The 14944-nt window shown below is 52.3% G+C and overlaps 1 protein-coding gene across 1 annotated transcript in view; it reads right to left on the bottom strand.

Moving 5' to 3' along the window:
- SCARF1 (scavenger receptor class F member 1) overlaps positions 1-14944 on the bottom strand; it is a 300041-nt gene that overhangs the window by 144336 nt on the left and 140761 nt on the right. The window contains exon 5 of the mRNA XM_086955211.1: positions 3078-3296. Within this exon, the coding sequence (XP_086811337.1) occupies positions 3078-3296 (219 nt within the window). The remainder of the gene's footprint in view (positions 1-3077; positions 3297-14944) is intronic.

Genomic DNA, 14944 nt, shown 5'->3' with positions numbered 1-14944 from the left:
CAAACAAGGGTTAGGACTTTGGGAAAGGAAAGGTCAGGCTAGTCAAACCAGGGATTGAAATCGAAGGTTATCTTGGGTTGTTTAGGACGATGGAGGTAATGGGGATTCAGAATGTTTCTCCAAAAGGGGTGCTATGTGCATAATACTGCATAGGAGCCGACACAACCTACCAATACATACTCGGACAGTGGTGGAGATGTGGTCAGAAGCCCTGGGACTCCTGGGATGGGCAGGGAGGGTGATGGAGCAAACCCCTTGTGGGACAGTGATTTGCTGTTGGAAGTGGGTGGCCTGGAGGGCTTCTCATTTTGGGAGATGTTGGGTATTGAACACTTACGGGATGTTTGGAAACAAACAGGTACCTAGCCCTTTCAGACACTACGGGTGGAGTTTCAGCTTGCTAACTCGCAACATTACTGTTATCTACAGGTAGTGCACGCCCTGACTGTACAACTGTCAGGGGGTCTCAGGTGGAAGAGTCATCCCTCCTCGATGACAGGTTACTGCTCGATCCTATGCCAGATAAGGCCAAATCAATAACATATAACAATATTATAAACTACACGCTGGACATACTGGGCTTTTTCAGGGTCCACTGGGTGGCAGATTTTGGAGAAATGGATGACAAAGAACGTAGTAAGGCATTGCAAGGTCCAAGAGTCACAGCAATAAGGGAAGGGCTTCATCTGGTCCAGCTCTGAATCACACATAGATCATATTATTCAACAACACTGTGACACAAGATAGGACAGGTGCCCATGGAATACTGCATAAGAAACTGTGGTCAAGAGGGTGCACTTATACATATATTATGGGACTGTCCACTTATCCACTCCTTTTAAGAGAGTGTAAGAAGAATAACGTCCGGAGTAGTGGCTACATAGATTCCTATGGACGCCAAATGACTTCTTCTGAATGTACACGGGGAGTGGGCTTGGCCTAAATGTACACAACTTTGGCTAGAGACCAGGAATGGAGAGCGTCAGCACCTCCTGCGATTCATGACTGGGAGAGAGACATGGACTGGTGTCCGCTGGCTGAAAAAGTGGTGTACCAGGGAAGGGGCTGTGTCCAAAAATGATAAAAGGTTTTGGGAAGCTGATGCTCTTTCCGTGAAGATGGGGTGGAAGTGGACAAAAGTTGTGCTGTATGGGGGGGTAGAAGAGATTGGCGACGGTGGCTCCTGGGGAGAGAGTTTACTCACCTATATACATGTTTGGGGATACCTCAGTGCCTCAATGCTATGATATTATGTATCTTTTTATGCTGATGCACCCTGAACCCCATGTATGGTATTATACTTGCACTACTGTTCTTCAAATATAAAGAAAAAGACTGCATAGGAGCCGAGTGGGGAGCTGGCATGTGACAGCACTTGATCTAGGCGAATTCACATTTAGTACCATAAGAAACCAGGGACAGGCCAAGCTGGAAAGAAGTCCTAGTGCACTTTGGCTTCCCTCTTGAACCAGGTGGTCCTGCTTCATGGAGGAGTGACGGGCCATCATTGGCCAGCCAGGTTCCTGTGATTGAGAGCCAGTTTTGTGATACTCATTCTGTTCAATAAATATGGTCCGTGGTGGGTTCTGATGGATAAAGGTTGAGTCGGAATGAGGTCGAGGAGAGAGAAACAGCTGAGTAAGTTGTGAGGAGGGAATAGAGAGGATGATTTTAAGTGTTATTCAGACTCCTCGCTACCATAGTGTTGTTTTTCATAGCACGGTAAATTGCAGGAGTTATTACACAATTAATGGTGCACAATGTATTAATCTAGGAAGGAGCACACACTGAGTCAGTCCTACTACCTTTTCTATGGGCGATATGGAGTTAGAGAAAGGTACGATGGGGAACAGGGGATGGTGGACGAGGCAGTGAAGAGGAATAGGGAAGCGGTGGCTTTTGTGGCGGGGACTAATGCAAATCACAAAATGTTCGCCTGTGCACCAACCATGTGCAATGCATTAGAGACACCCTTAATGAATGAGGTTCAGCAATGGCCCCATAAGCACTGCCAAAGTGCTGCTGTCTACAAAGCCAGCCATGCCGGAGGACCCGGTCTATGGGTGAATGTATGCAGAGTCAAAGCGCCAGGATACCCTTTGGGTGACAGCCCGCGCTATAAAAGTATGCCGTATACATACATACATACATACCCGTACAGGAGAGTGGGTCACTTGGGGAGTGGGTCGGGAGATAGGAAGTCTGTGTTGAGTTACTTAGAAAGGATAGATTTGTATGTAAATAAAACAATCAGATGTTGCTTGTAAACTATCAGCCCTGCCCGAGCCATTTCTTCTCACTATAAAATATTATCGAGTGTATTTCGGATCTTTGGAAAGGTAGGGGAGAGAAGAAGATAGGGGTACTGCACTTGTATCTAATAACCCCTTGCATGACCCCCAGCAGGGGTTCCTTTTTATGCAACATATACTTCAATTTCATATAGAAGACGTAGCCTCCAAAAATGTAAGCATGAGAAGTATTGTTGACAAAAAATTGGCTAAAAAGTAGCCACATATTACCTCGGGCGGTCTTATACAGGTACAAAACATATATGTATACTATGTAGGATACTACAGTGAAATTAGTAGGTATTTATTTTGGAATTATTTGCAATTCAAACATGATTTTTTTACTTTCATATAGCACTGCAACCATGTGCAAAACGTCAATTCAACGAATACAAGAGCTCAGAACGGTTTAAACCATCTCTTTTAGGAATGTCTCCGTGAACCCATGAATGTAATACGGGCCCACAATCGTTTGCTTTACTTTTCTCTATGCTCTTGGTCACTTGTGCGCAGTGTCTTATGCTTTGAATCTTCATTATAATCATTATAAGCATGCCAATGCCTTTGGATCTGGTCAGTGGTATTGGAAATAAATATATAAATACTTACTAAATTCATATGCAATATGTTCCCCTCTTGGCTTGAACTGACCCTTGCTAAAGGCCAAAGGATGGAACTCTTAGGCCAGCTCTGACCAGAAAACCTGGTTTTGTTAGTGCAATGCTCATAGGTAGGAGGAGCGCGGGATCTTCAGGAAGGAACAGAAGCAGTGAAAAGCTGTCCTACCTCGGCCCCGTCATTCCAGGTTCACAATTCCGGCATGTGCCCCTCTCAGGTTCGCACTCTTCACCCTGCCGGCAGCGTGGGCATATCTGTGCACAGTTCTCTCCATAGTACCCGGGTTGGCAGGGCTGGTCGCAGCGGGTGCCATTCCACCCAGATTCACATGCCAGGCAGAAGCCGTCCTTTGGAGAGCAGGGCTGGCTCTCTCTGCAGTGTCCACACCTGGGGAATGCATATCAAGAACATTGTGATGAGCAAGCAGGGTCCCAACTGCACCATCGTCTCCATTATACACAACGTCCCCGCTTCCACTGCAACAAAGTCTCATCACCTTCAATCCTATCGGCAAGACTGATCCCAATCCCCTAAAATAGACACTGCTGTCATAAATCAAGCTGCTCTCTTTACCACCCAAATCTACATCATCTCCAATACCACAAATCACCCCATAATTATCATTAGGGATTAAGGTTTTCAGGTTTTTTTTACTATAAACCACTAGATAAACTGATTTGTACTGTGTCTACCAAATGCCTACAGCTGCACTGCTTTCACCACAGAGAGTCAAAGCAGGGAAATTGAAGAAAGCCATTGATGTATGTTATCCTATTGTAGGTTGCAGTCAAAGCAGCATTGCAAGTGACTTCCCACTCCGCCTGAAATCCACCTCCCATCGATTTGTTGCCAACATTATGCTTCACTACAGTTGAGGATTTGGGAACATTGGTTTCTTGTTCTGGGCACAGAGGTTTTATGTGTAGTATATCTCTGTTTATTTCTCGTGTTGGGTCCTGGTCTTTGAGAACCATTAGCTTCTGGCAGCAAGCCATGGATCTTGCCCACCCAGATAAACTGCAGCAGTAGATTTCAAAGTCGGCATTACTCCTGAGCCAGAGTCGAGGGGAAGAACAGTAGGGGCCAGACAGCTCTGCTACAAGTCATGCTTCATGCCTGTTCCCTGAGGCTCTACTTACTGATTTCCACCCGTGTGGCTTGATACCCCTCTCCCCACCACAGGCTCCTTCCATTGAGCATTGAAGCGCGAACACCCAGCCCGGCGGTGTATGCTCTTGGCTGCAATGAGCTGTCTGAGGGGTAGTCACCCTTTGGGTCTCTCCCTGGTGAGTTGCTGGTAGGTGTCCACCTGGTAACCACCAGATCCAGTGTACTATTGAGGTGGAGATGTGTCCCCTTCCCTTATGAAATTGCCGCAAAATTTTAGGGCAATGAAACATGTCGGCCGTTCAGGTAAAAATTATCTAAACATGTCGCCTTTTTTAATTGGGTGTGAACACTAGGCAAAAACTCAAACATATGGGATAGATGTTCACAACCCTATTTTCAAGGGGAATTCAGTCTACTCTTTTTTCACATTACGGGGCTAAGATGATAGATAGATGACAACATTATTTAGACCTTACTCTTGCATTGTTTAAGTTTTCACATTAGTTCAGGAGTTAGGTCACGTTCTCTTTCTGTCAAGAAAGTGCTGATGATGCCAAAGTGAGCATACTGGTGAGTACCAACCAGTAGCTCCATGAATGGTGCTTACGTGAGGAACTTTCTGACCCACCTCACATTTTTCAATGATACCCTTGTCAGTCCATCTTTGAGATCCTTGGCAAATTGGTGTGAGACCTGAATTAGGTGGTTGAATAATTTTTATTAATGATTAACACACAAGGAGGACATGACTAGTTAAGTAAGCATAGCCTCATCTAGGAGTAATACATAATAACCATTTGATAGAGATTGTTTAAAGTTGTCATGTGTTTTCTATAACCAGGTCTTTTTGGTTTGTGATGTGTCCTACTGGTTTATCCTAAAGAAGTTCAGCACCATGAAGTCTCCCGCTCCGCCCCTAGATACATTTTTCAGGATACAAAGGGGCCCATTAGGATCGCGGACGGATGCGCGTCCGTCCGCGACCCCAGAGATGGAGGGAACCTCCACATGGCCTGCGGAGTTCCCTCCTATGCAATTAGGATATAACCGCCACCCTGGCGGTCACATCCTCTATTTTTACCATTGCAGCGGGTGCAGCTTCAAGCTGCACCCGCCGCAATGGTAAAAATGCATACATTGCATTTGTATGCAGAAAGCGGCAGGCACCATGCGGTGCCTGCCGATTTCTGCATACAAATGCAGGGGGGTACCATAGGTACCCCCCATGTGCACCCCCACCACCCCTTCACCCAGGGGCCCCGCAACTGGCCCCTGTAGTGAAGTTCCACATGCTTTTCCACAGCGGAAAACACGCCGCGGAAAAGCATGTTTTGAAACCCATCCTAATATGGCTGGCGGTGTCTGAGAGACACCGCCTCAATATTAGAGCTTTTCCGCTGCGGTTGTAAGCCAACCGCGGTGGAAAAGCATTGAACTTACACCAGGACCCAACAGCCATCCTAATGTGGCGGTGGGTCTTTGGTGGGTCCGCAGCGGTTTTTCCGCATCCTCCGGGCCAGCGGTGGCTTCCGAGTGATGTGGTGGTGCCCCTAAGTGATGTGGTGGTGTTCCCGAGTGATGTGGTGGTGTCCCCTAGTGAAGTGGTGGTGTCCCTCAGTGATGTGGTGGTGTCCCTGAGTGATGTGGTGGTGTCCCTGAGTGATGTGGTGGTGCTCCTGAGTGATGTGGTGGTGCTCCTGAGTGATGTGGTGGTGTCCCTGAGTGATGTGGTGGAGTCCCTCAGTGATGTGGTGGTGTCCCTGAGTGATGTGGCGGTGTCCCTGAGTGATGTGGTGGTGCTCCTGAGTGATGTGGTGGTGCTCCTGAGTGATGTGGTGGTGTCCCTGAGTGATGTGGTGGAGTCCCTGAGTGATGTGGTGGTGTCCCCGAGTGATGTGGTGGTGCCCCTAAGTGATGTGGTGGTGTTCCCGAGTGATGTGGTGGTGTCCCCTAGTGAAGTGGTGGTGTCCCTCAGTGATGTGGTGGTGTCCCTGAGTGATGTGGTGGTGCCCCTAAGTGGTGTGGTGGTGTTCCCGAGTGATGTGGTGGTGTCCCCTAGTGAAGTGGTGGTGTCCCTCAGTGATGTGGTGGTGTCCCTGAGTGATGTGGTGGTGTCCCTGAGTGATGTGGTGGTGCTCCTGAGTGATGTGGTGGTGTCCCTGAGTGATGTGGTGGAGTCCCTGAGTGATGTGGTGGTGTCCCTGAGTGATGTGGTGGAGTCCCTGAGTGATGTGGTGGTGTCCCCGAGTGATGTGGTGGTCTCCCCGAGTGATGTGGTGGTGTCCCAGAGTGATGTGGTGGTGTCCCAGAGTGATGTGGTGGTGTCCCTGAGTCATGTGGTGGTGTTCCCGAGTGATGTGGTGGTGTCCCAGAGTGATGTGGTGGTGTCCCAGAGTGATGTGGTGGTGTCCCTGAGTGATGTGGTGGTGTTCCCGAGTGATGTGGTGGTGTCCCAGAGTGATGTGGTGGTGTCCCAGAGTGATGTGGTGGTGTCCCTGAGTGATGTGGTGGTGTTCCCGAGTGATGTGGTGGTGTCCCCGAGTGATGTGGTGGCGCCCCTGAGTGATGTGGTGGTGCCCCTGAGTGATGTGGTGGTGTCCCTGAGTGATGTGGTGGTGTTCCTGAGTGATGTGGTGGTGTCCCTGAGTGATATGGTGGTGCCGCTGAGTGGTGCCCCTGAGTAATGTGGTGGTGCCCCTGAGTGATGTGGTGGTGTCCCTGAGTGATGTGGTGGTGTTCCCGAGTGATGTGGTGGTGTTCCTGAGTAATGTGGTGGTGTCCCTGAGTGATGTGTTGGTGCCCCTGAGTGGTGCCCCTGAGTGATGTGGTGGTGCCCCTGAGTGATGTGGTGGTGTCCCTGAGTGATGTGGTGGTGTTCCCGAGTGATGTGGTGGTGTCCCCGAGTGATGTGGTGGTGTCCCCGAGTGATGTGGTGGTGTCCCTTAGTGATGTGGTGGTGTCCCTGAGTGATGTGGTGGTGTTCCTGAGTGATGTGGTGGTGTCCCTGAGTGATGTGGTGGTGTTCCTGAGTGATGTGGTGGTGTCCCTGAGTGATGTGGTGATGTCCCAGAGTGATGTGGGGGTGTCCCTGAGAGGTGCCCCTGAGTGATGTGGTGGTGCCCCTGAGTGATGTGGTGGTGTCCCTGAGTGATGTGGTGGTGTTCCTGAGTGATGTGGTGGTGTTTCTGAGTGATGTGGTGGTGTTCCTGAGTGATGTGGTGGTGTCCCAGGGTGATGTGGTGGTGTCCCTGAGTGATGTGGTGGTGTCCCTGAGTCATTTGGTGGTGCCCCTGAGTGATGTGGCGGTGCCCCTGAGTGATGTGGTGGTGTCCCCGAGTGATGTGGTGGAGTCCCTGAGTGATGTGGTGGTGTCCCTGAGTGATGTGGTGGTGTTCCCGAGTGATGTGGTGGTGTTCCCGAGTGATGTGGTGGGTCCCTGAGTGATGTGGTGGTGTTCCTGAGTGATGTGGTGGTGTCCCTGAGTGATGTGGTGGTGTCCCTGAGTGATGTGGTGGTGCCCCTGAGTGATGTGGTGGTGTTCCTGAGTAATGTGGTAGTGTCCCTGATTGATGTGGTGGTGCCCCTGAGTGATGTGGTGATGTCCCTGAGTGATGTGGTGGTGCCTCTGAGTGATGTGGTGGTGTCCCTGAGAGGTACCCCTGAGTGATGTGGTGGTGTCCCTGAGTGATGTGGTGGTGTTCCCGAGTGATGTGGTGGTGTCCCCGAGTGATGTGGTGGTGTTCCTGAGTAATGTGGTGGTGTCCCCGAGTGATGTGGTGGTGTCCCTTAGTGGTGGTGTCCCTGAGTGATGTGGTGGTGTTCCCGAGTGATGTGGTGGTGTCCCCGAGTGATGTGGAGGTGTTCCTGAGTAATGTGGTGGTGTCCCCGAGTGATGTGGTGGTGTCCCTGAGTGATGTGGTGATGTCCCTGAGTAATGTCGTGGTGCCCCTGAGTGATGTGGTGGTGTTCCTGAGTGATGTGGTAGTGTCCCTGATTGATGTGGTGGTGCCCCTGAGTGATGTGGTGGTGCCTTTGAGTGATGTGGAGGTGTCCCTGAGTGATGTGGTGGTGTCCACGAGTGATGTGGTGGTGTCCCTGAGTGATGTGGTGGTGTCCCTGAGTGATGTGGTGGTGTTCCGGAGTGATGTGGTGGTGTCCCTGAGTGATGTGGTGGTGCCGATGAGTGGTGCCCCTGAGTAATATGGTGGTGCCCCTGAGTGATGTGCTGGTGTCCCTGAGTGATGTGGTGGTGTTCCCGAGTGATGTGGTGGTGTTCCTGAGTGATGTGGTGGTGCCCCTAAGTGGTGCCCCTGAGTGATGTGGTGGTGCCCCTGAGTAATGTGGTGGTGTCCCTGAGTGATGTGGTGGTGTTCCCGAGTGATGTGATGGTGTCCCCGAGTGATGTGGTGGTGTCCCCGAGTGATGTGGTGGTGTCCCTTAGTGATGTGGTGGTGTCCCTGAGTGATGTGGTGGTGTTCCTGAGTGATGTGGTGGTGTCCCTGAGTGATGTAGTGGTGTCCCTGAGTGATGTGGTGGTGTCCCTTAGTGATGTGGTGGTGTCCCTGAGTGATGTGGTGGTGTCCCTTAGTGATGTGGTGGTGTCCCTGAGTGATGTGGTGGTGTCCCAGGGTGATGTGGTGGTGTCCCTGAGTCATGTGGTGGTGTCCCTGAGTCATGTGGTGGTGCCCCTGAGTGATGTGGTGGTGCCCCTGAGTGATGTGGTGGTGTCCCTGAGTGATGTGGTGGTGTTCCTGAGTGATGTGGTGGTGTTCCTGAATGATGTAGTGGTGTTCCTGAGTGATGTGGTGGTGTCCCAGGGTGATGTGGTGGTGTCCCTGAGTCATGTGGTGGTGTCCCTGAGTCATGTGCTGGTGCCTCTGAGTGATGTGGTGGTGCCCCTGAGTGATGTGGTGGTGTTCCTGAGTAATGTGGTAGTGTCCCTGATTGATGTGGTGGTGCCCCTGAGTGATGTGGTGATGTCCCTGAGTGATGTGGTGGTGCCTCTGAGTGATGTGGTGGTGTCCCTGAGAGGTGCCCCTGAGTGATGTGGTGGTGTCCCTGAGTGATGTGGTGGTGTTCCCGAGTGATGTGGTGGTGTCCCCGAGTGATGTGGTGGTGTTCCTGAGTAATGTGGTGGTGTCCCCGAGTGATGTGGTGGTGTCCCTTAATGGTGGTGTCCCTGAGTGATGTGGTGGTGTTACCGAGTGATGTGGTGGTGTCCCCGAGTGATGTGGTGGTGTTCCTGAGTAATGTGGTGGTGTCCCCGAGTGATGTGGTGGTGTCCCTGAGTGATGTGGTAGTGTCCCTGATTGATGTGGTGGTGCCCCTGAGTGATGTGGTGGTGCCTCTGAGTGATGTGGAGGTGTCCCTGAGTGATGTGGTGGTGTCCACGAGTGATGTGGTGGTGTCCACGAGTGATGTGGTGGTGTCCTTGAGTGATGTGGTGATGTCCCTGAGTGATGTGGTGGTGTCCCTGAGAGGTGCCCCTGAGTGATGTGGTGGTGCCCCTGAGTGATGTGGTGGTGTCCCTGAGTGATGTGGTGGTGTTCCTGAGTGATGTGGTGGTGTCCCTGAGTGATGTGGTGATGTCCCTGAGAGCCATTGCAGAGTGGATGTCATCTAACTGTCTGCAGTGTAATGTAGGGAAGACGGAGGTCATGTGTTTTGGGCAAGCGGCGACACACTGGGCATCCGACTGGTGGCCCTTAGAGCTGGGCCCTGTCCCCATTCCCAAGAGTACAGTCAGGAACTTGGGAGTGCTTTTTGATCAGCAACTTACTTTTAAAGGCCATGTTAACCAAGTTGCTGGAAACTGCTTTCGGGCTATTGGTATGCTAAGACGTGTCTTCCCCTACATACCGGACCATCACAGAAAGACGCTTGTACAGGCTCTTGTCATCAGCAGGGTCGATTACTGCAACGGTTTGCTCCTTGGAACCAACGAGGAGCAACTCAGTAAACTGCAGGTAATCCAAAATACAGCTGCAAGGATTATCCTGAATGCCCCTCCAAGGACACCCTCATGTCCCCTGCTGATGAGACTCCACTGGCTTCCAGTGAGGAAACGAGTCCAGTTTAAAACGCTATGTACTATCCATAAGAGTATGATAGGGGAGGGCCCAAAATACATGACCAAAATCTTCCAGCCCTACACTCCAGGGCGCCTTTTGCGCTCCAGTCATCAGCAGTTACTGCAAGTACCCAGAGTAAAAAAGACCAGACAAGGCGGCCGTGCACTAGCCCATGCCGGACCAATACTCTGGAATTCTTTGCCCCCGGAATTAAGATCTCTCTCTAGTCACCTGACTTTCCGAAAAATTTTAAAAACCTATCTGTACCCTAGCAAATAACGCCCTGTAGCCTTCCACCTTCAGTTTGGACATACAATTTAATCAGAACTCTCTTTGTTGCAGCAATAGCGCGGGGATACCCCTTCGGGGGTCTAGTCTGGCGCTTTATAAGAATATAAAATAAATAAATAAAATAAATGTGGTGGTGTTCCCGAGTGATGTGGTGGTGTCCCTGAGTGATGTGGTGGTGCCGCTGAGTGGTGCCCCTGAGTAATATGGTGGTGCCTCTGAGTAATGTGGTGGTGTCCCTGAGTGATGTGGTGGTGTTCCCGAGTGATGTGGTGGTGTTCCTGAGTGATGTGGTGGTGTCCCTGAGTGATGTGGTGGTGCCCCTAAGTGGTGCCCCTGAGTGATGTGGTGATGCCCCTGAGTAATGTGGTGGTGTCCCTGAGTGATGTGGTGGTGTTCCCGAGTGATGTGATGGTGTCCCCGAGTGATGTGGTGGTGTCCCTTAGTGATGTGGTGGTGTCCCTGGGTGATGTGGTGGTGTTCCTGAGTGATTTGGTGGTGTCCCTGAGTGATGTGGTGGTGTCCCTGAGTGATGTGGGTGTGTCCCTTAGTGATGTGGTGGTGTCCCTGAGTGATGTGGTGGTGTTCCTGAGTGATGTGGTGGTGTCCCTGAGTGATGTGGTGGTGTCCCTGAGTGATGTGGTGGTGTCCCTGAGTAATGTGGTGGTGTTCCTGAGTGATAGTGGTGGTGTCCCTGAGTGATGTGGTGATGTCCCTGAGTGATGTGGTGGTGCCTCTGAGTGATGTGGTGGTGTCCCTGAGTCATGTGGTGGTGCCCCTGAGTGATGTGGTGGTGCCCCCGAGTGATGTGGTGGAGTCCCTGCGTGATGTGGTGGTGTCCCTGCGTGATGTGGTGGTGTCCCTGAGTGATGTGGTGGTGTTCCTGAGTGATGTGGTGGTGTTTCTGAATGATGTGGTGGTGTTCCTGAGTGATGTGGTGGTATCCCAGGGTGATGTGGTGGTGTCCCTGAGTCATGTGGTGGTGTCCCTGAGTCATGTGGTGGTGCCCCTGAGTGATGTGGTGGTGCCCCTGAGTGATGTGGTGGTGCCCCTGAGTGATGTGGTGGTGTCCCTGAGTGATGTGGTGGTGTTCCTGAGTGATGTGGTGGTGTTCCTGAATGATGTAGTGGTGTTCCTGAGTGATGTGGTGGTGTCCCAGGGTGATGTGGTGGTGTCCCGGAGTCATGTGGTGGTGTCCCTGAGTCATGTGCTGGTGCCCCTGAGTGATGTGGTGGTGCCCCTGAGTGATGTGGTGGTGCCCCTGAGTGATGTGGTGGTGTCCCCGAGTGATGTGGTGGAGTCCCTGAGTGAAGTGGTGGTGTCCCTGAGTGATGTGGTGGTGTTCCTGAGTGATGTGGTGGTGTTCCCAAGTGATGTGGTGGTGTCCCTGAGTGATGTGGTGGTGTCCCTGAGTGATGTGGTGGTGTCCCTGAGTGATGTGGTGGTGCCCCTGGGTGATGTGGTGGTGTTCCTGATTGATGTGGTGGTGCCCCTGAGTGATGTGGTGGTGTTCCTGATTGATGTGGTGGTGCCCCTGAGTGATGTGGTGATGTCCCTGAGTGATGTGGTGGTGCCTGTGAGTGATGTGGTGGTGTCCCTGAGAGGTGCCCCTGAGTGATGTGGTGGTGTCCCTGAGTGATGTGGTGGTGTTCCAGAGTGATGTGGTGGTGTACCAGAGTGATATGGTGGTGTTCCTGAGTAATGTGGTGGTGTCCCCGAGTGATTTGGTGGTGTCCCTTAGTGATGTGGTGGTGTCCCTGAGTGATGTGGTGGTGTCCCCGAGTGATGTGGTGGTGTTCCTGAGTGATGTGGTGGTGTTTCTGAATGATGTGGTGGTGTTCCTGAGTGATGTGGTGGTGTCCCAGGGTGATGTGGTGGTGTCCCTGAGTCATGTGGTGGTGTCCCTGAGTCATGTGGTGGTGCCCCTGAGTGATGTGGTGGTGCCCCTGAGTGATGTGGTGGTGCCCCTGAGTGATGTGGTGGTGTCCCTGAGTGATGTGGTGGTGTTCCTGAGTGATGTGGTGGTGTTCCTGAATGATGTGGTGGTGTTCCTGAGTGATGTGGTGGTGTCCCAGGGTGATGTGGTGGTGTCCCAGGGTGATGTGGTGGTGTCCCTGAGTCATGTGGTGGTGTCCCTGAGTCATGTGCTGGTGCCCCTGAGTGATGTGGTGGTGCCCCTGAGTGATGTGGTGGTGTCCCCGAGTGATGTGGTGGAGTCCCTGAGTGAAGTGGTGGTGTCCCTGAGTGATGTGGTGGTGTTCCTGAATGATGTGGTGGTGTTCCCGAGTGATGTGGTGGTGTCCCTGAGTGATGTGGTGGTGTCCCTGAGTGATGTGGTGGTGTCCCTGAGTGATGTGGTGGTGCCCCTGGGTGATGTGGTGGTGTTCCTGATTGATGTGGTGGTGCCCCTGAGTGATGTGGTGATGTCCCTGAGTGATGTGGTGGTGCCTGTGAGTGATGTGGTGGTGTCCCTGAGAGGTGCCCCTGAGTGATGTGGTGGTGTCCCTAAGTGATGTGGTGGTGTTCCCGAGGGATGTGGTGGTGTACCAGAGTGATATGGTGGTGTTCCTGAGTAATGTGGTGGTGTCCCCGAGTGATTTGGTGGTGTCCCTTAGTGATGTGGTGGTGTCCCTGAGTGATGTGGTGGTGTTCCTGAGTGATGTGGTGGTGTCCCCGAGTGATGTGGTGGTGTCCCTGAGTGATGTGGTGGTGTTTCTGAGTGATGTGGTCGTGTCCCTGAGTGATGTGGTGGTGTTCCCGAGTGATGTGGTGGTGTCCCCGAGTGATGTGGTGGTGTTCCTGTGTAATGTGGTGGTGTCCCCGAGTGATGTGGTGGTGTCCCTTAGTGATGTGGTGGTGTCCCTGAGTGATGTGGTGGTGTTCCTGAGTGATGTGGTGGTGTCCCTGAGTGATGTGGTGGTGCCCCTGAGTGATGTGGTGGTGCCCCTGAGTGATGTGGTGGTGTCCCCGAGTGATGTGGTGGAGTCCCTGAGTGATGTGGTGGTGTCCCTGAGTGATGTGGTGGTGTTCCTGAGTGATGTAGTGGTGTTCCCGAGTGATGTGGTGGTGTCCCTGAGTGATGTGGTGGTGTCCCTGAGTGATGTGGTGGTGTCCCTGAGTGATGTGGTGGTGTCCCTGAGTGATGTGGTGGTGCCCCTGAGTGATGTGGTGGTGTTCCTGAGTGATGTGGTAGTGTCCCTGATTGATGTGGTGATGTCCCTGAGTGATGTGGTGGTGTCCCTGAGAGGTGCCCCTGAGTGATGTGGTGGTGCCCCTGAGTGATGTGGTGGTGTCCCTGAGTGATGTGGTGGTGTTCCTGAGTAATGTGGTGGTGTTTCTGAGTGATGTGGTGGTGTTCCTGAGTGATGTGGTGGTGTCCCAGGGTGATGTGGTGGTGTTCCCGAGTGATGTGGTGGTGTCCCTGAGTGATGTGGTGGTGTTCCTGAGTGATGTGGTGGTGTCCCTGAGTTATGTGGTGGTGTCCCTGAGTGATGTGGTGGTGCCCCTGAGTGATGTGGTGGTGTTCCTGAGTAATGTGGTAGTGTCCCTGATTGATGTGGTGGTGCCCCTGAGTGATGTGGTGATGTCCCTGAGTGATGTGAGGGTGCCTCTGAGTGATGTGGTGGTGTCCCTGAGTGATGTGGTGGTGTCCCTGAGTGATGTGGTGGTGTTCCCGAGTGATGTGGTGGTGTCCCCGAGTGATGTGTTGGTGTTCCTGAGTAATGTGGTGGTGTCCCCGAGTGATGTAGTGGTGTCCCTTAGTGGTTGTGTCCCTGAGTGATGTGGTGGTGTTCCCGAGTGATGTGGTGGTGTCCCCGAGTGATGTGGTGGTGTTCCTGAGTAATGTGGTGGTGTCCCCGAGTGATGTGGTGGTGTCCCTGAGTGATGTGGTGATGTCTCTGAGTAATGTCGTGGTGCCCCTGAGTGATGTGGTGGTGTTCCTGAGTGATGTGGTAGTGTCCCTGATTGATGTGGTGGTGCCCCTGAGTGATGTGGTGGTGCCTCTGAGTGATGTGGAGGTGTCCCTGAGTGATGTGGTGGTGTCCACGAGTGATGTGGTGGTGTCCCTGAGTGATGTGGTGGTTTCCCTGAGTGATGTGGTGGTGTTCCCGAGTGATGTGGTGGTGTTCCCGAGTGATGTGGTGGTGCCGCTGAGTGGTGCCCCTGAGTAATATGGTGGTGCCCCTGAGTGATGTGGTGGTGTCCCTGAGTGATGTGGTGGTGTTCCCGAGTGATGTGGTGGTGTTCCTGACTGATGTGGTGGTGCCGCTGAGTGGTGCCCCTGAGTAATATGGTGGTGCCCCTGAGTGATGTGGTGGTGTCCCTGAGTGATGTGGTGGTGTTCCCGAGTGATGTGGTGGTGTTCCTGAGTGATGTGGTGGTGTTCCTGAGTGATGTGGTGGTGCCCCTAAGTGGTGCCCCTGAGTGATGTGGTGGTGCCCCTGAGTAATGTGGTGGTGTCCCTGAGTGATGTGGTGGTGTTCCCGAGTGATGTGGTGGTGTTCCCGAGTGATGTGGTGGTGTCCCCGAGTGATGTGGTGGTGTTCCTGAGTAATGTGGTGGTGT

This window comes from Lissotriton vulgaris, chromosome 2_1, assembly GCF_964263255.1.
Source record: "Lissotriton vulgaris chromosome 2_1, aLisVul1.2, whole genome shotgun sequence".
Classification (NCBI taxonomy): Eukaryota; Metazoa; Chordata; class Amphibia; order Caudata; family Salamandridae; genus Lissotriton; species Lissotriton vulgaris.
The sequence above is the reverse complement of the archived record's forward strand: the minus strand, read 5'-3'. Positions and strand labels throughout refer to the sequence as shown.